This window comes from Opisthorchis viverrini, assembly GCF_000715545.1.
Source record: "Opisthorchis viverrini unplaced genomic scaffold opera_v5_414, whole genome shotgun sequence".
In the NCBI taxonomy this organism is placed as follows: Eukaryota; Metazoa; Platyhelminthes; class Trematoda; order Opisthorchiida; family Opisthorchiidae; genus Opisthorchis; species Opisthorchis viverrini.
This window is the reverse complement of record NW_008752075.1, coordinates 29,452-48,906: the sequence shown is the minus strand read 5'-3', so window position 1 is coordinate 48,906 and position 19,455 is coordinate 29,452. Positions and strand designations below refer to the sequence as shown.

The window sequence follows — 19,455 nt, the reverse complement described above, 5'->3', positions numbered from 1 at the left end:
GCATGCCTCATCAGTAGTATCCAACGTTCACTGGCACTTCACTGCCACACAATCATCAGGGAAGGAAAGAAGGTGGAAGGGTTGAACTCAGTGCAAAGCAGTCCCATGTGCTTAGTGAAGACTATCAAGAATAAGGCACCCACAACGTTGAACAGTATTAAAATGATCACATCTGAATACCATGTGGTAGTAACACGTCATCAGAGGAATTGAACGAGCATCTTTTGAGAAAATCACTGGACTAAGGTCTAGTGTAAGACAAGTGAAGTTTAGCTAAGCAGTTTGGCATGGAAGTGACAACATGCGCGCGCTGGAGTCGCGTGTAAGTCACGTGCAACCAAAACGCGGACCTCAGTCGGGAGATCATAAAGATCCCACAGCATTCAGTCTGACTGTAATCGCCCGTGTTCCACGTTGTCTTGTGGCAACTTGTCTTCCACCAGCCTTTAGCCAACAAGGGATTGCAACAGAAACAACGTCTCCTTGGATGGATGCTGTTTGGATATGTTCAACTAATTTAATCGTTGCTGTAAGAATTATGATTGGTTTCCCGGTCCCCGCTTGCGCACCACACCGTTGCATAAATTCTACAAACTTTTGCAATGCTGCGGAGGCACAAATGACCGAACCTTTGAAGACTCCTAGTCTTCGTGTTGGAGTAGCCAAGTTCCTCAGCCATAAAGTAAGACTGCCCTTATCGTACAGATAGCCTTTTGTTTCAACGAAATTTGTTTCTGATGCCATGAATGAGGCAAGCTGACGAACGGTGCTCACGCCTTGATTATTAGTGAAGTAACCGCATCCGTTCTAGTACAATCACGGTGTATGCAGCTTTAGAGGACGGATCAACAAAATCAAGTTCTTCATTCTAAAGCTTCAGAAAGGTACACAAGGGTAGTAATTCTTGAAGAAATGCCTTTCGCTCTAAAAATTCGAAACGCATTCTGAAACGTGGAACCGCACCCGATATCCTGTTTAGAGCACACTGTGCGGGCAAGTAATCGTCAAACCACAAAACGGTGTAGTCTACATAACCTAAGCTAAGTCATCTCTCTCCAGATGTGGCCACACCAGACGATGGTCTCTGAGTGTGCACTCATGCCGACACGCGTAATAAAAATGAATAATAAGACAGTGATAGGACAAACCTAATGAACTCCACTGGTTAACAGGATGTTTCTGGACATTTCATTGCACACCTTAACCCGACCCAGATATGGTAATACAAGGCACGAAGAATGCCTACGAACTTCAAGGACATCCTCCTCTGACAAAAAATATTTAGAACAGTCAGTCGCAGGCCTGCTTGAAGTCGAAGAAAACCATAATTGCTGGTCGGTGGTATACGCAGCGCTGCTCGAAGCTTTGACGTAATTTGAAGATACGGTTAATGTACCCACCCACCCGATTAGCAGGCCAAAATCTTGAATAATGTTCTCGAACTTGCGTTTCACGCACAGAAGATGGGCGTTGCAGTAGTCATGCTGCGACAAGCGTGAAGCATGTAAACCTATTGTTGGAAGGGGGGGGGGCGAACACCATATGAAACCATTTCCTTGGAATACGCGTTGTCTCTAAATACGCATGAACAACCTAGTGGGGGCGAAATACCTTAATATTTGGATGACGCTGTAGGTTCACAGACTCCGTGGCGCCGCGAGGCATATTCGTACTTCTGAAATCGATACGGATGGGGTCTAAGCTCACAGACCATCAATCAAAATAAGCGAGCTTAGTGAAGCGTATACGTGCAGGAGGGAGGGGGGAATTCGTTAAACTATTGTTCAAGGTAGTCCGACTACCGACCTACACTGTTCATCATATTGTGGGTTCCCAGTACTAGGTTTGACGAACTCAACGACCAAAGTTTTGTCTTGGGGATTCGTTGAGAGGGATTTTGTACATTTCTAGCCAGACTGATCTCTTCTGTTTGTCGTAATTTCCACGGCTCTCTGTCCAACTTTGAGCTGTTGTCTAATCGCCCGTTTGATCAAATTATATTCTACCTCAGAGCGTTTCATCAAGGAGTGGAAGCAATCGTTCCAAAATCCGGTGTTTCTTTGTAGGTGCTCAGAAAGAACAAAACAAGAGTTTCCCTGCTGTTATCTCGCTCCGGTGCTAGAGGCGGCCTCTTATAGAGCAATGCATAACAGCCTCTGGTATGGTTCCCTAACTTGTGGCTCACAAAGCCATTCTACTGCTAAGTTGACAGCCCTTCTTCGGTTTAGGGGGAAAACTTAATGGAATAGAATGCGCTTTGAAACAACCTGTCTATTTCAGACGACCATAAATCAGACTGGACTGATAGCGACATGGTTAGTTTGATGCAAGAGTTGCTCAGCAACAGCGGATGCCAGGGAGCGTTGTCTTCAAATCCAGTGATCTTGAAAAAAGTGGATTTCAGTACACAGTTTAAAGAGATATTCACCAGTATCACTGTGTTGTGTGTCCACACTATACATACCATCAGGGCGTGTTATCGTACCTATGCATTGAAATCTTCTGCTAACATAACTGCGAACTCCTCGTGACAAAAACGAGAGAGTGTCGACAGAAGTTGTCCTCGAACGATTGAGTCCCTTGGTGCATAAATGAGCACGACAAACAAACAGCGCTCAGTATTTCAACCCATCTGAGTTCCCATGGAAGTGGAGAATTGGACGACACAGAGGTGGCTGTTCACAGCCTCAGCTCGCGAACTGAGTACATGAATGACGCTGCAGCATCCATTGCAGTTCATTACCGATAATGGCCGGGTGAAAAGAGTGTCGGAAGCCCAAGTTGGATCTTGTATTCGAGGTTTGGAAAGGCAGCACACGGAGTATCTAGTAATGCACAAGACGGGCTTGTGAGCTGACCTACCTTTAAAAGATACAACAGAACCAGGGGAACGAAGCCTAAATAACGGATGTGGAGCTGTAGATGTGTCAAATTGTTAGGAGTCTGATTGACATGCTCACATCTGGGGTCGAGATAAGAGTGACTGTCAAATGGGACAGGACGGGAGAGATAAGAATGAAAAAAGATTAGAGGTGATGTGTTTTCGCTTATCGGCTCTGTTGTACGTGGCGAATAATGCAACCAAGGTGATATCGACAAGTGACGGACGATGTGGCACGAAGACACTCTTAGCTGTAAAGCTCACGTGCATGTGGGATGCACGATGGGCACCCAATCCTAGGCGACAAATGTCCCCAACTAAGAATAATGCAACCAAGGTGATATCAACAAGTGACGGACAATGTGGCACGAAGACACTCTTGGCTGTAAAGCTCACGTGCATGTGGGACGCACGATGGGCACGCAATCCTAGGCGACAAATGTCCCCAACTAAAGCGTTTGACTCAAAGGCCTGATAATAAGGCTGCACTGGTTGACGTAAAACAAACTGAGTAGTTCATATTTTAAGGAAGAAATTGCCACACTCATTCCAACTCCGAGGGACAGAAGAGTAAGTATATCAGACCTCTAGCTATTCACTAAACTGGTAGGACCTTGAGTGTCACAGAGTTACTAAGGTATGCAAATCGTCACGTTCTCTGACGTCTAATTGTGCATTAACTTGCATTTCAGCCTACGGCGTAGGTGCAGTGATTGCATCCCGGTAACTTGCTACTCTATTCACATGGGCAAAGGTCGAACAGTGTGATTGTTGCAAAGTAATTAACATAAACGACGAGAAGAGCACAGGACCGTAGAAGGCAGGAACTCCAGCAGATGCATCTCAGTCACACTACCGCAAAGGCCATTACACGAAATACATAAGACGGGTTTTCCAAAGATTGGCCACATCCAGGCGAGTCTAATAGAGCATTGGGCATATCCAAACTTTCACCACTTAAACCCATCATGACATCACACAGAACTAGTCTCCATGGGAAACGGGACACGTCACCATACGAGTTCTAGAGTATTTCGGTGTGAGGCCAACATGTCTGAATGGAAATAGGCGTTTAGCGTGTATTTTAAACCCGGTGTGTCAAAACACTAGGAGGTATTGCAATGAAAAGCGTTGAGAAAGCGTACGGTGTTACGACTTAATTCAGTCTATTCATTCGGTCAAGAACTGTGCACAAGTGCACGTTGTGTGACCTGACAAACTCTACATCTTTCCAAGTGTGGAAAACAGTGGAACGAATATATGGCTATCCTTTTTTATAAACTCTACATCTTTGCAAGTGTGGAAAACAGTGGAACGAATATACTGCTATCCTTTTTTAGTTGCAACACACTTTTCGTGCCCAAGTGTCATGCCACCCGAAGGAAGTATGAGGGCTGGGATACCGCCAGTTTGCCCAGGCCTAGATAGAAGTCGAGAGGCAGATGTCGGGTTCGAACCACAGACCTTCCGGTCAGTAAATTCGCGCTCTAACCACTTCAGCTGAATAGTCCGAACTACTGAATACGACTCAGACGTTAGAAGGCATCAGTCAAGGAAAGAAAGACCAGAACACGACTACAAACGAACACAACTTGCCCACGAACTCAAAGAATTTACTTCGGAATAACAACCAAGTTCGGCGAATGTTGAAGGGATTGAATACACTTCGCATTTGCCCTCCCCCGTGTTTAGTGTAGAAAAAGGATCATACATGGAAATTATCGTAAATTTGGACTGCCCAAGAACACAACCATTTCACAGGGGACAGATTGACACAGTTACCCATCGAGGTATGCCTTCGAAACCATTACTTCAGTCAAACCAATGTCAATTAGGATTTCCAGAAATAGCAAATAAACCATTGCCAATCTGGGGAAAGTGTGACGTGGGATTCGTCAATCGCCTGCTCCACTCTACTATTCGCAACAAAGCGGAAACTAAAAGGCAGCGTTTGATTCAGATGGTCATTGTTAAAAGAATGATAACTGTACAGGATGAAGAAATTAAAATTGGTACTTCATTGGGACGATATTTTCTCTTTCTTCTTCTTCTTCGGTCGTTTTCTTTTCCTTCCTTTGGCCTTAACCAATTGTGCGACACTTTTCAGTTCCTGAGCAGACAAACTGGTCGGAGCAGGATCCACGGACATCGGTGATTCTGACCAGGTGAGCATTTTGTCAAGAGCAGCCGGTGCTGGTGGTATGGCAATCCGATATTGACGTGCAATGCTATCGAGCTTGCGGCGATCGTCGGCACCAGCTACGAAGCTCACAGCTAGTCCACGACGTCCGAATCGACCGGAGCGTCCAATACGATGTAAGTAGTCACTGGGGGTGGCGGGCAAGTCGTAGTTGACAACCAGACCCACATTTTGGACGTCGATACCCCGGGCCCAAATGTCACTACATACGAGGATTCGACTTTTGGGATAGAAATGATGGGGAAAAAACAACTCTATCACGAATTGAAACTCAAAACGACGATACGTAGATAAAGGTGTCATGTGACTTTGGTTGAACGAAGTAAGAACCACAGTGAGGTACAGAAAAGATTCTAGTGTGTTCGATTAGGTTGGTCTTTTACCGACTGCGCACGAAGGACATCGCATTTCCAGACGCTGCGTTCTTGTGCACGACCGATATGGGGTATAAGGAGAATGCAATAAAACATCAGAGGTAACAACTTAAGGCAAACATTTTCAGACTGCCGTATTACTACCCCCTCACACACAATCGAAGTCACATTGTAGAGAAAGATGGGCGTGTGACCACCACCACCCGTAACAGGAAATAAGTCATTACCAATTTGTCATTTGGGTACTGAGATAGCACTAAAAAATACATATAGAAGGGAGGGCAGCAACAGATAACAGGAACGGTCTAGTATCAAAGATCACACTATCGCGTGTGCAATTGAGTTGATAAATCCTGTGGCGTAAGCTGCACCAAAGAGTATCTGGAATGTTGCTCAGCTTGTTGTTTGTTGATCAGCTGGGCTACAATTATCGGCAACATCTCAGGGGCATCGTTTCCCACCTAAGAGAAATGGCGCCCTTGTGCTACAGGCAAGAATGCGTATGAAAAGTGGTGTGGGTTGCGAGGTCAGCACACAGTGAGGAATTCATTACCCTAAATCGATGAAGGCAACACTTGAACTGCTCACCTTCAAACTCAAGCTGTATGGATCTACAACAAGGAAAAAACATCTAAGTACCTTGTACCAGACCGGAAGCGCTCCATGACAGTTTCGCGCAACGCTTGGTCCAAATCCCCATGAGCGGTTTCTACGGTGTAACTGTCTCGTCGCAGCTGGGTGCTCAGCCAATCAGCCTTGCGCCTTGTGTTGACAAATACGACAGTTTGTGGGACACAGACGCTGGCAAACAGATCCCCCAGCGCCTCGAACTTCCATTCCTCACTTCCAACATCGATGTAAAATTGATGTAATCCGGCCAGAGTGAGCTCGTCCCTATGTGCAAAGAAAAGAAACAGTCAATAAATCCCCTGTGGACACCGACGGAAACAAGCGAAGGCGTACGACACTGCTACGTCGTCAAATGGAATATGACGGCAAATTAACGAATAAACAGGAGAGTGCTCATCCAAAATATCCGACAATGAACGAGTGCACATCACAACGCGAATGCAGCCCATCATTTAGGGGCAGAAAGAAGTGGCGGTGAGTAATCATCTTCATTGTTGAACACATGTATAACAAGGAACAACGATAGCCTCCCCTCCCGAGAAAAACTCCCCGAGGAAAATAGTAATAATGATCGTTCGGCTGCAACACTTTTTCGGTGCACAATTGCCATGCCACGTGAAGAAAGCACGAGGGATGAGATATTGTCAGGTTACCCAGACCTAGATCCTGAGATGCCGCGGTTGGGTTTGAACCACGGACCTTCCGGCCACTGAACCACATCGAGCTACCAAAGAATGGCCACTACCCTGGACAATGATCACGCTTCTATCGAATCCGTCACTGAGACGAAAAGAGGAAATGGGTGGCTACTCATAAGTAGCCAAATGTCTTATGGATCTGTCGGTAGGAAACCGCAGTACTGTGTAAAGTCGATCGGCTGACCGGCCCGATTTTGATAAAAGCCATCGAAAAATCAATAAACGCAGTAGAACAGTCATCAAAAGGACCTTCAAGTGACCGGTAGAAAATAGTTGCTTGGGGCTTGGTGGGGGTACTGCCACATTGTCTGATCATGTTCAATTTCTGAATTTTAAGGTAAAAACGGTGTAGTTGGTGACTTGCGAAGAAATCATTGGTGAGGTATACCAAGAAGGTGGGATCCCATTATGAAACAGTAACTTTTGGAATCAAAAAGGCAGAAACTTAGGAAGAGTAGCCGTTATCACTAAGTACAATTAAGATTTGTTTACAAAAAACTGGTTTTAAAGAGACTCGGCATCTGCCTCAAAAGAGGGTTAAATAAGCGCGATGAGACAATCTGGAAAGAAACTGACAGCACGAACATCACTGACACAAGTTAGCAGCCACTTCTTAAAACATCTCCAGTCAATCAGACAGTGGATCAAGGAGAACCTATTTTGGAAGGCCGACCGCAAAATAAATAAAAAATAAATCGTTCAGCTGTAGCACCCTTTCGGTGCCCAACTGCCATGCCACCCGAAGGAAGCACGAGGGCTGGGATACTGCCAGGTTGCCCAAGCCTAGACAGGGGAAGTCGAGTGGCGGATGTCGGGTTCGAACCACGGACCTTCCAGTCAGTAATTTCGCGCTCTAACCACTTGGGCCATCTCGAGCCACTTACGACTAATACCCTCTGCCAAGTCGTATGTTATCCATCTCAAAAATTGCGGAGTTCTGGAGCGAATACAACTATTCCCCACAATCACCAGTGATTCTTTCCGAATTGCATAGGGTATGTTCAGAGGTCAGAATCACAACTCGAAACTCTTTAGATGCAAGGGACATCCTGAAGGAAGAGTAACCGATACATATCCAGGTGTGCTTATACTTTTTCTTTCTTTGTGAAGATCTTAACGATATCCTAAGTACAGTGATCCTTTTAGTCCATCACGGAGAGACTGGGCCTTCCTGTGGTGTGATAGTCCGTGTGCCTTGGAGGCTCAGTGAGCTACACTGGGGGTGTGTTCTGTGATACTCACGGAGTCTCACACCCGGTTGGAGCTCTGAGCAAGAGCCTTGGATGAGGGCTGTAAGCGGCCCTATACCTTAGTTTTGGCGCGCTGGGAGGAATGTGATCGACCACCGAGAACCGACAGTTAACGAAGCCATCAAGTATCGAACCAAAGCGACCAGTAAAGGAATTCTCGAGCGCTGGGTCGAGCACTTTGAACAACGACTCTCGTGGCCACTTGTTGTCATTTTCGGATTCACATAAATGAACACTGTGTGGTGAACTAGGAGCCGCGCACTGAGGTTTACGACCGCATATCTTCTCTCACGAGTCACCGAGCTGCTGCTATGGCGTATCTCCCGTCTGCATAACTCGAGGATGGGGAAGAAGCCCTCAGCCAGCGTTTGTCTAATCGGCTTGCCTTGAGTGGATGGAAGGAAAAAAGGGGGTTTGCAAGAGTTGTCGTTGTCAAAAGGGGGCACGTACTGAATACGCTAATCACATAGCAAAAAGCTTGACTCCAATCGTAACGAGACTATCAGTGTCACTTGTACTTCGTCGGATTGTGGTGGCATGTTACGTATTGACAAGAGAGCAGTAAGCGAGACTCCGATCTGTTCGGGCTCGCATTGACAAATCTTCACGCTCCGCCAGATGCTAAAAACTCCACAATTTTAGTGTTCTTGGATTTACAAGGTTCATGCGATTCTGTTGACATCCTTGACGCGTCCACTCAGCAAGCTATTCCCGGAAATTTTCTGGTACTTACAGACTTCCAGGAGTTTAGCAGTATAGAGAGAGCTCTCCAAAAGCTTCCGTATACAAAGTGGTGCCCGGCAAGGATGCCCACTCTCTGCACTCCTACATGACCCACCAGCTAATTGGTTAAAAGCTGGAAGTGCTCGATTAGCCGCCGAAAAACCTATGGGATATGCATTCGACATTGTTTTCGTTTTTGCGTGAACTGGTCAAAGTCATCTCGTCCTCTGGCATGAAATTTTCACCCAAAAAGTATAGTCATGCTCCTGATGTGCAGTCACTGAACAAGCCACTTACAATCCAGGGAGAGGCACTCGATTTTGCGGAGCGTTTGACGCATCTAGGAAGTTGTGTTAGTTCTGAGTGTAGTGTAACAGATGAGGTCAATGCACGAATCTGCAAGGCTCGGGTCACGTTTGCTAATCTGAGGCATCTATGACATCAAATGGGTATACCCTTAAATGTCAAGAGACTTATGTGTCAGGCTGCAGTGCGAGCTGTGTATGGATGAGACTTGGTCTCTGCGAGACGTCTGAGAGGTCATCAGGTCTTTGGAAACCGGTGTCTTGGAACCATACCCCGTGTGGGTTGCTGTCGCCGAAGCCGTAACGAGACAATCGGAAAACCAGTTTTCTGTTCTGCATCGGAGACTTCCATCAAAAAATGTGTCCAGTACCAGAAGCTGTGTTGGTTAGGCCGTGTATCGCGTATGCTGAACCATTGTTTGCCGAAGACAGTGCTGTTTTCCGTGCCCAATTCAGAGTGGCGGAAGCGGAGGTTTCCAAAGCTTGAGCTGCCAGAAGGACATGAAAGAGATTACGAAACGTTTGGGTGATGTAGTTGCTACTCGCCTTCCAGGATGGGAACCGCGTGGTCCTCACTGCGTGTGGTTAGGGATACTGCAAGATATGGCTACTAATTGATGTAAATAGTGTTCCTGTTGTCAATTTCTACCCTGACTACCTAAAAGGGTGCCTGAAGGTGCAGGTACCCCAGAATGATTGTGTTATTCTTTTCTTCACAGCAAGGCTTTCAAATAAATCACGGCTGTACGACAGCGAAGCATTAGGTTGGAACACTGATGTCATGCTGCCGATGATGACGATGATGAAGACGAGATGAACCAAACCGGCAGTAACTACTCCAAAGCAATAGCACCCAGCGTCACTCAATATGTGCCAATCGTTCGTACACAATCCAGCTTGCCTGTACGCAACACTTTTAATAAACCCGATCGATCAATGCTGTAGGGAACCCTTGATAAACTGGTGACTCTTAAACTTCTGCGTGCTAAAAACTCCGCGCGGGAAGACAATTTTTATCGTTCCATACGTTTTCGATCTAACGCGAAATCAGTGTTACACAGAAGGTAATTGAAACTTGCTCACAGCCAGTTTAATCCTGCCTTGGAACCGCCATCAAAGAGGCAGAATCGTGTAATTTCCTTCGTGGAAACCAATTTCTGGATAGCTCAAGAGTGAACTTGATGACAATCAGCCCCTACCTTTCGGTAACACCTATCCACACTTGAGAAATCGCTTACATTACCTCAGTTATGTATTCCTTAATGGATGTGAAGAACGCCACAGCTGAGCAAATATGTGATATCCAATGGTTGACAGAAAGAGCCAAATGGTGGAGCTCCTCCTGAGTTGGATGAAATAAAACTAACCTTGGAACGAGTACTTGCACAGGATTTTTAGTGAAGCGATAAAACACTTCCAACTGTTCATGTGGCATTGTCGCGGAGATGATGACCACTTGAGTGGATGGTGCATTGGAAGTCTGAATGTCACCGTTGCTGAACGGCAGGCGCCGGTAGATCTCTTCTAGTTGTGTACGAAGCCCACGATTCAGCATTTCGTCCGCTTCATCAAGCACCAAGGAACGTACCGAATCAAGACGTAGACTGCCTTGTCGGATCAGATCTGTGGCGGGATGAAACACACGAAGTAGTTGAAAGAACTCAAACATTTGCTTTTTTCTCAAACACGGTGTACGAAGAACAGCGCTACCGTCAAGCTCACGAAGAATGAGAAGGCTGTGAATATCGGAGTTGGGAGTACACAGGTATCGGCCAAACCCACAATGATCAGTAGTTCATTAAATTGCAGGAATCCCTTCATATCGTTCGTGCAGCTCATATTTGCCCCAATAGTGAAACTGGAAGCCTGAATCCACATACATAATAGCAGATAGTGAGCGTAATGTGGGAAGCCCTTTGTTCGAGACAAGGAAAGAGGCCTGTGTGGCTCGAATCCACCCACTAACTACTCTATTGCTTTTGTCTGGTGTTTGACCTCACTGACAAAGCAAGTGGCTATTCGAAACTTGAAATTTTTCGAACATTCATTTGAGTTTGAAAAAGAAACGGACGAAGATGAAGGGTTCATAAGCAACTCAGAATTTCCAAGCGTCAAACGTGGTTGGATACTCGGCTAGTTGTGGGTTCTCTGAGCTACCTTTAGTATGTGCTCTACAGCTTTTCCATTCCACCTGTCTCATAATCCTTCAGTTTCAATCCTGTCAGCACTGGACAGAAAATTAAAATGATTAGTGTCGACCGGATCCACTAGTTTATGCCAGTGGGAGTCGATGTTTATGCCAATGGAAATACGGGATCGAAGAGAAATTAATCACATCTCGCCGTCTGACGTTTCTGTATTTCGAAAGCCTGGATTAACTTCTTTAAGCGAAACTTTAACTTCTGACCACAAATCACGCCATTTATGCAAAGAGCGGAGTGTGATCAAAATAAAAAAGAACCGCGGGTCTCATTTGATAATGTTAAGTTATTATTCTCGGTGGGAACACTTATGTTGGTTCGGACCAGAGCTGGGCACAAGCAATAGGCAAGATTCTTTCCCGGAGCCCATCAGTAATGCACTTCCTTGGTCATACGGGCGGTCTAGAAGTGTGGCGTGCCAGTCAAGCACACTGAATTATAGTGTCTGAACAGTGAAGAGGTTTAAACTTGAGCGATAAATATGGTTGACACGATGATAAACCGCTGTGTCACCGAATCCCACAAAGCGTTAACTTCGACACACGGAATGCAGTAGTCAGTAAGATGGAAAAGTGGCCTAATGGAAGCATGAGTCGGATACAATTCCGAAAACAAAAAACGTTCAGCAGCGGTACCCGTTCGGTGCACAGTAACTCGAAGGAAGCATGGTGGCTGAGATCCTACAAGGGTGACCCAGCCTAGACAGGAAAAAGCTAGGGTTGGGGTTGAATCAAGGACCTTCCAGTTAATAGTTTCGCATTTTAGCGGTAAGCTATCACAAGCCCAGCAATTTCACACAGGCCTAGGAAGTGTAGTAGTCCACGCTTAACCAGTCCTCGGATTAGACGAGTTCGGAAACAACCAGAGTACAAATAGCCACCAACTCATTTGTGTTCGGGAGAGGTGAACACACGAGTCCGAAAATCTCCGCACCATTTCAGCCACAACGAATCCAATCCAGAGTGAAAATATCGATTTGAGCAACAGAGGAAGTAGAGCTGCGGTTTAGATCATTATTCCAGGTCCTAGCAAGAAGTAAATTTCCGCAAAAGTTGAAATCCTTTGATTAACCATTCTAGATCTGCCCTTTGCGCTCAGAAGTAGATTGTCTTGGTTTTGTTGGTTGGCTAGAGATATCTCAGAGGCCAGAGCACAAATTTACTGACTAGGTATGTGGTTCGAAACCAACCTCGGCATGCCAAATTCTCCTGTCTGTGTTTGAGCAGCCAGGGAGCATCTCGGCCCTCCTAATTCCTTCAAGTGGCATGGCAGCTAGACACCGAAAGGTTGCTACAGGTGAACAACTTATTCACTTGCCAAGATGCTTTGAACTGGAATAAATGCCAAGAGCTGTACTACACCACGTACCTAATGCTGTCTCGCATGAAAGGAATTCACCTTCCAACTTTATTGGTCTTATTGCTTTGTTCACATCGGTCAATGGATGACAGAGCTTTACGTCAAAACCTAGCTTCATGGCATGCATCTTGAAGAGACTGATCATTCAACGATAATATCACTAGGGGATGGTGAACAATCAACCTACCAAGAACGCGACCGGGTGTGCCTACGACAATGTGAGCACCGTTTGACAGTTCACGGACCATCTGGGTTACATTACTCCGTCCTCCACAACACGCAACACAACGTATGGGAAGGTAGTCGGATAGCGAGGATATAACCTGTGGAAGCAAAGGATAAATTGATCGGAAGCAGTTACCCGGCGAGGCAACCAAAGTAGAAAAGCAACCTATGGAGCCTCATAGTGGAGAGTTCAAAGCTTTGTAGCGGTCATTTCCCTTTTTCTTCAACCAACTCCGCTTAATCAGTGTTTTGACCATTTGGTCTCGTTGGACGACTGCTACCGGCTGCCTCATGTGCATTGCTTACAACCTTGTCACAATTCAGACAAATTGCCTGGTTTCATGCCACTGTCGAACCCGAAACATTGTATGGAATTCACACTCCATCACGAGGTAGACCATAAATATATACGCGTACACACACAAGAAACAGAACTCGCCATCACAGCGCGTCTCACATGCATGCTGCATCGGCACTTGGATCTAGCGTCAGCAACTTCGAGTCACGAATAACAAGGAGCCAGTGTGGCAATAATATTACCAAGTGAACACTTCCTGCATCCGGCCTCTCTTCACTTAATTTATTAAGCTGATAAGTCTCAACTTTTGTATGCTTCCTTTTTACATTGTATTTATACTCATAAGGTGCACCTAGCCTTGTAATGTATCTAATCGTATAACTCAAATCTTATTAGTGTCTCTCTCCGAATATGCGACCTCAACGTCTATCAACTTGAGCACTAATAATTGGTGAGCCCGACGTGGCTACTCCAACTATTAGTGATCTAGTTAATAGACGTTGCGCTCGAATATTGGGGGAGAGAGAGAGACACTAGAAAGATTTGAGTAATACGATTAGATACATTGCAAGGCTAGGTGCACCTTATGAATATGAGCACAACGTAAAAAGCAACAATACAAAAGCTGAGACATTTCAGACTGAATGAAGAGACTCACTCAGACAAATTACAGAAAAAGTACTCGTAGATTTCAAAAGGTAATAATTTATCCTATGAGCTACAATCCTGCATTAAACACTGTTACTGATTTTACAAGGATGTACCGTCAGTAGCTGTGTGGTTCGCAGTGGCCGTTCAGCGGTACTTCCCACATCCAAAACACAAGTTCATTTGGCGGATGCGAACGCTACATAAATAACAATAATGATCGTTCAGCTGTAGCACCCTTCCGGTGCCTAACTGCCATGCCAACCGAAGGAAGCACAAGGGCTGGGATACTGCCAGGTTGCCCAAGCCTAGACAGGGGAAGTCGAGTGGCGGAAGTCGGGTTCGAACCAAGGACCTTCTGGTCAGTAAATTCGCGCTCTAGTCACTCGGGCCACCTCGCAAACACTACATGTGAACTGGTGAATGAGATACCGTCTCAATTCGGCTGGGGAGCTGACATGCGCAGTTAGGGTGAAACATACTTCAGTGTGCGCTGCCTGTTGAGTTGTTGTCTTTCCATGTGCACTTATGCTGCTGTACATTATATGCTTAGTTGGTTGGGATTCGGATCTCAACCAAACGATAGTAACCAGACAGGAAAAGTCATATAAGCTTTTAAAAGCCAGTCACACGTCAGATTAGCTAGGAATCGCAGTCTGGAGCAGAAGTGTGCTGAAAAGCACTTCATGGAGAGAGATACTAAAAAAGAGAGAAAGGGATTGACGCCGCATGGGAGAGATTGCGCATAGAGTCCTTAATATACAACGCTTCTGATGGGACTGGTGGTAAGATGATGGTCAAAACAGACGAAGACTGATCCAACTGGACACGTTTCCACAACGTGAGATAGTCTTCATCACTAAAACACTAGGAATAAAAGACACACGTGGGGATGAACCACCTCAACTGTTTGGATTAAAAAGATGGAAATTCATGCCAGGAATTTGGTGGAATTAACAAAAGCCGGTCATCATATAGGGATGGTAGCCTTAAAGTGTTTTAGGCGTAAGCAAGATATCACAGAAGTCACCCACCTGATGTGTTTGGTTTGCGAGCTCACGGGTTGGGGAGAGAACCAAAACTTGAAGTTTTCGGACTTCGCAGCGCACATTCTGCAGCGTCCCGATGCTGAACGTTGCAGTCTTTCCTGTACCACTTTGAGCCCTGAAAGCAAACCACAACAGCACTGAAAAAGTACACAACCTTACTGTGCAATCACGTCCCGACCGTCCACGATAGGTCGGATTGCCTTCTGTTGAATAAGTGACGGCTTGTTAAAACCTATCAAAAATAGAGCAAATGGGAGCTGTGAATGTTTGAAAGTGTGCCTACATACCGAATTTGTAAATGCCTTTCAAAAGTTCCATCTTCAGTCCCATGGAAGCAAACGTTGGGTAAGTTGTAACATTTTCGGAAGTGTGAATATCTCGCTCGTTCGGATCGCTATGAGCCACGGACATGGTACATAACACTACTTTAAGACGTGCTAACTGGTACAATACGGAACAGAAGGCTGACTCCGATTAGGTCCACTTGAACAGTCCAACTGAAACGAAACAAAAAGTAGCACCGATAAACTTCCACCAGCACTCCTTTTGTGACAAGTATTCAAGGTGGTCCTTTAAACTAACCATAGAGGATCGTCTAGGGGAGCTGGCGGAACTTTGATCAATGCGAAAATGATCTGGAACACGGTATCGTGAGATTCAACAGTCGGCTGCTGCCTTTGGTGCTGTTTGAGAATGTGTACGAAGAATCGCTAGTGCTCTACGTCATCAATAAAAACAATAACGTAGATGTTTTCTCGAATACTTTCAATGAGATGAACATTCAATAATTCGAGGAAGTATAGGCTGAAGTGCGACCGTTCTCTTTGCTTTTCGCATTACGGTCACCAATATCTTCCGTGTACCGCCGGCTCGAGCTGATTCTATCCAGCGTGCCCGAGGCTAAAGCTAGGTTCTATACGTCATAGGCAATCAATTCAGGAACAACAATAAGAACTGGATACTCAGGTTCACATAGGCAGTATAGGATACTGTTATCGTGACCGAAGACAGTGAATCTTGGGTGCTTCCATCCAACTCTATCTTAAGGTCAACCATTCTTTATCATCGTTTTGGGGGCGAGATGGTTCAAGTGGTAAGGGCGCGAATTTACTGACTGGAAGGTCCGTGGTTCGAATCCGACCTCCGCCACTCGACTTCCCCTGTCTAGGCTTGGGCAACCTGGCAGTATCCCAGCCCTCGTGCTTCCTTCGAATGGCATGGCAGCTAGGCACCGGAAGGGTGCTACAGCTGAACGCTTTATCATCCTTTACAACTACATGAAGAATAAGGTCGCGATTAACGACCTATATATAAACCCATTCGAGACCGTCACGCAGCCCGCGATTCTGCACTGATAGTGTATCTGCAGTGCAACGCCGGACTTCCGATACATTTGCACTCAAAGATGCATCTTTTTTGAAGTTCTTGAACTTCCGGGTCCTTAAATAAGCAGAATTGTTTAAATCCCGTTTGATACTAACGAATGCAAAAGCGTATGGACGCATACGGCAAGCTCTCGCCTCAGTTTACCACATCCAGTGCGTTAAGACAAGGTCTCTTTCAAACCACCCCCTCGAACTTTGTTACTGATGTGCTGATTGACACATCCCTCCTTGTCTGACACCTCGGGGTGTGCGCTCATAAACACTGAGCATGCGGTCGATATTGCTTTCCTTGGTTCAGGTCCTTCAAAGTTGTAAATCATTTCAAATGATCCTGCCGCACGGCTTGGTGCACTCTCTATACCCGAGAACAAACAGGATGAAGGCCCCTGCTCGGAGTTACGTCTACTGGCCGTTGATGGACTCCCAGGTCGAACAAGTCTCAAAATCGTGTGTGACGTGCTGAAGCATCCAGGTCACCGGTGAAAACCTACCTACGATCGTAGCCGCAGCCGACCGAACCCTGGTGTCGTCTTCACATCGATTATGTATGTCCAGTGGGTGGCCAACACTTTCTGGTCGTGGTCGATGCTTACGGCAAATGGCCAGGAATTTTCCCAGTGAACAAACCCAACTGACCTGATGGAGGGTCACCAGAAGAGGCACTGATCCGAAGGAGGCTTCAAACACCACATGACACTATCCGGCCACGAAAAAGGCAAGCTAGTCACCGCAAAACCAGTTCAACCGGCATCAAGGAGCAACTGCGCGCTCACTCAGGCGTTCAGCTGTAGCACCCTTTCGGTGCCTAGCTGCCATGCCACCAGAATGAAGCACGAGGGCTGGGATACNCCAGACAGGGGAAGCCGAGTGGCGGAGGTCGGATTCGAACCGCGGACATTCCGGTCAGTAAATTCGCGCTCTTACCACTTGGGCCATCTCGCCCCCTGCGCTCACTCAGCAAAGGCCGGAAAGTGTTGGTTCGTGAATACAGTGGCAAACACCCTACGTGGACCCCAGGACTCATCCTCCCCCGGCGTGGCAAAGTGCTGTACGAGATTCAAGTTGGCCCAGCCAAGTGGATACGCCACACAAATCAAATCCGACCGACAGATGCGCAGATCCTACCCACGGGACGGAGTGAGTTGAGCCTAGAAATGACACTGGACACTTTTGATCTCGGCACCATCCCAGAAAATCCATCAGCTGCTTCGTCCGAGGCCCAGCCTAAGCACGAATTACAACCAACAGACAGAGTCCGCAAGCTAGTGAGGCCACTGCAAGTGAATCCTCGGCTTCGAACCTACTTACCAAAGACCACAAGTGGATATGGTCAGAAGAATGCCAACGCGCCTTTAACTCTGTCAAATCCATGCTAACTTCCGATTTGCTACTCACCCACTACGATCCATCCCTAAAAATTGTTGTGGCGCCGGATGCCTTGAACTATGAAAATGGCGCAGTGAATAGCATGTTTTTCCCGACAGCAGCCAGAAGGCCATTGCACATGCGGCCAGATCCTTGACATCAGCCGAGCACAACTACAGTCAGATAGAAAAGGAAGCTCTGGTGATTGTGTTTGCCGACAAAAAGTTGCATAAGATGCTCTACGACCGTCAGTTTACACTACCGATCACAAGCCACTTCTTGCTGTGTTTGGCTCAAAGAAAGGAATCCCGGCATATACTGCCAACCGCCTCCAGCAGTGGGCCACTCTGCTACTGGGATGTGACTTTGAGATCAAGTACCAGTCCACCACTAGCCTCGGACAAGCCGACACACTGTCGTGACTTGTTGATTCAAGTGAACCGGAACCAGAAGATACCATAGTCGCAACAATTGCCCTGGAACCGGAGGCACCGTAGTCGCAAGAATTGCCCTGGAACCAGAGGTAGTACCACGTAGTATCAGAAGCGATCCGCATCCTCCCAATGAGTGCCAAAATGGTCCCATGGCTACCGCCCAAGACCCTTTGCTGCTGCAAGTCATTAAGTACCACCGCAATCAGTGGACGCGTACCTGCCCAAAAGACGAGCTGAGACCTTACCTCAGGCGGCGTGACGCACTATCACTAACCGACAGATGTTTTTTGTTCTGAAAGTGTTGTCATCCCAAAGAAGTTACAACCAGCCGTCCTGAACCAGTTTTCTAAAGGGCACACTGGTTACCCTCCAACTTGATACAGGTTCTGACCCCGGTCTGATTTCAAAACGAACCTGGGATATCATTGGAAGGCCATCAGTGGGACCCAAGAAGTGTACCGTTCGTAATGCATCTAGTGGAAGCCTCAAACTGACCGCGAAGCTGAACTGTTCAGTAACGTCCATGGGGATCCAACTTAGTGCTACGCGCTACCTCACGAACTATACAGGCCTTGAGCTCTTGGGCGTCGACTGGATTAATCAGCTTCAACCCTTGGATGAGCCCCTCAATGCCGTTTGTAACGAAACAACTGCAGATGGCTCCGAACGAGAACAATTTTTTGGTCGCCACAGTTACAGCCAAACTGGAGACCAGAGAAAGTATACACGAAGCCTCGGCTATTCAGCTACTGGCGTCCGGCATCGGTAGCCCTCTCACCTGTCCAATATGGTGAACCCTGCCAGCAGCCTGCAACGTTTCACCCGCGGTGTGAACCCTTCAGTTTACAGTCTCAGGTTCATGCGGATCGTTTTAATGCTATCAGCAAAGTCAAGAAAGGGGGCCAGCAGAAGGGACGCTCACACAGAGACCAGTGTGGCGTTTTGCAGCTTTTCGTATTAAAACAAAAAACGATTATGCGAACGAATAGGGAAGGAGTAAGGTTGGCGGGTGGGATATCTTGGGTAGGTGTGGGTGTTGTTGGGATAGCAGGATTGCTGGATGTGGTCGGTGGTGCTTCAATGTAGGCAGGTTTCAGGCGATCAATGGAGAGGGTATCACGCTTTCCGCTTCTCTCTAAAACAAAGTATTTGGAGTGACGTTCGATAACCTTGAAGGGGCCATCATAACAAGGTTGGAGGGGTTTCCTCGTTGCGTCATGTCGGACAAACACAAAAGATGTAGAAGAGAGATCGGCTGAGATGTGTTCTGTTCGCGTTGATCGTCTGGTCGGTGTCGCACGAAGTTCGGATATGTGTTGTTTCAGACGGGAGACGAATGTAACGGGTGATTCGGGCTGTGCGCCAGAAGGGGAAACTAGTTCACCGGGTAGACGTAGAGTTGTACCGTATACTAGTTCGGCTGGGGAACA

At 46.6% G+C, this 19,455-nt stretch overlaps 1 protein-coding gene across 1 annotated transcript in view; it reads right to left on the bottom strand.

Moving 5' to 3' along the window:
• Positions 1 to 4,599: 4,599 nt before the first annotated feature.
• T265_10864 (hypothetical protein) overlaps positions 4,600 to 19,455 on the bottom strand; it is a gene marked incomplete at both ends in the record, with an annotated part of 20,686 nt that continues 5,830 nt past the window's right edge. The window contains 6 exons of the mRNA XM_009177357.1: positions 4,600 to 5,301; positions 6,095 to 6,349; positions 10,429 to 10,684; positions 12,809 to 12,944; positions 14,827 to 15,062; positions 15,129 to 15,338. Of these exons, the coding sequence (XP_009175621.1) occupies positions 4,899 to 5,301; positions 6,095 to 6,349; positions 10,429 to 10,684; positions 12,809 to 12,944; positions 14,827 to 15,062; positions 15,129 to 15,252 (1,410 nt within the window). The remainder of the gene's footprint in view (positions 5,302 to 6,094; positions 6,350 to 10,428; positions 10,685 to 12,808; positions 12,945 to 14,826; positions 15,063 to 15,128; positions 15,339 to 19,455) is intronic.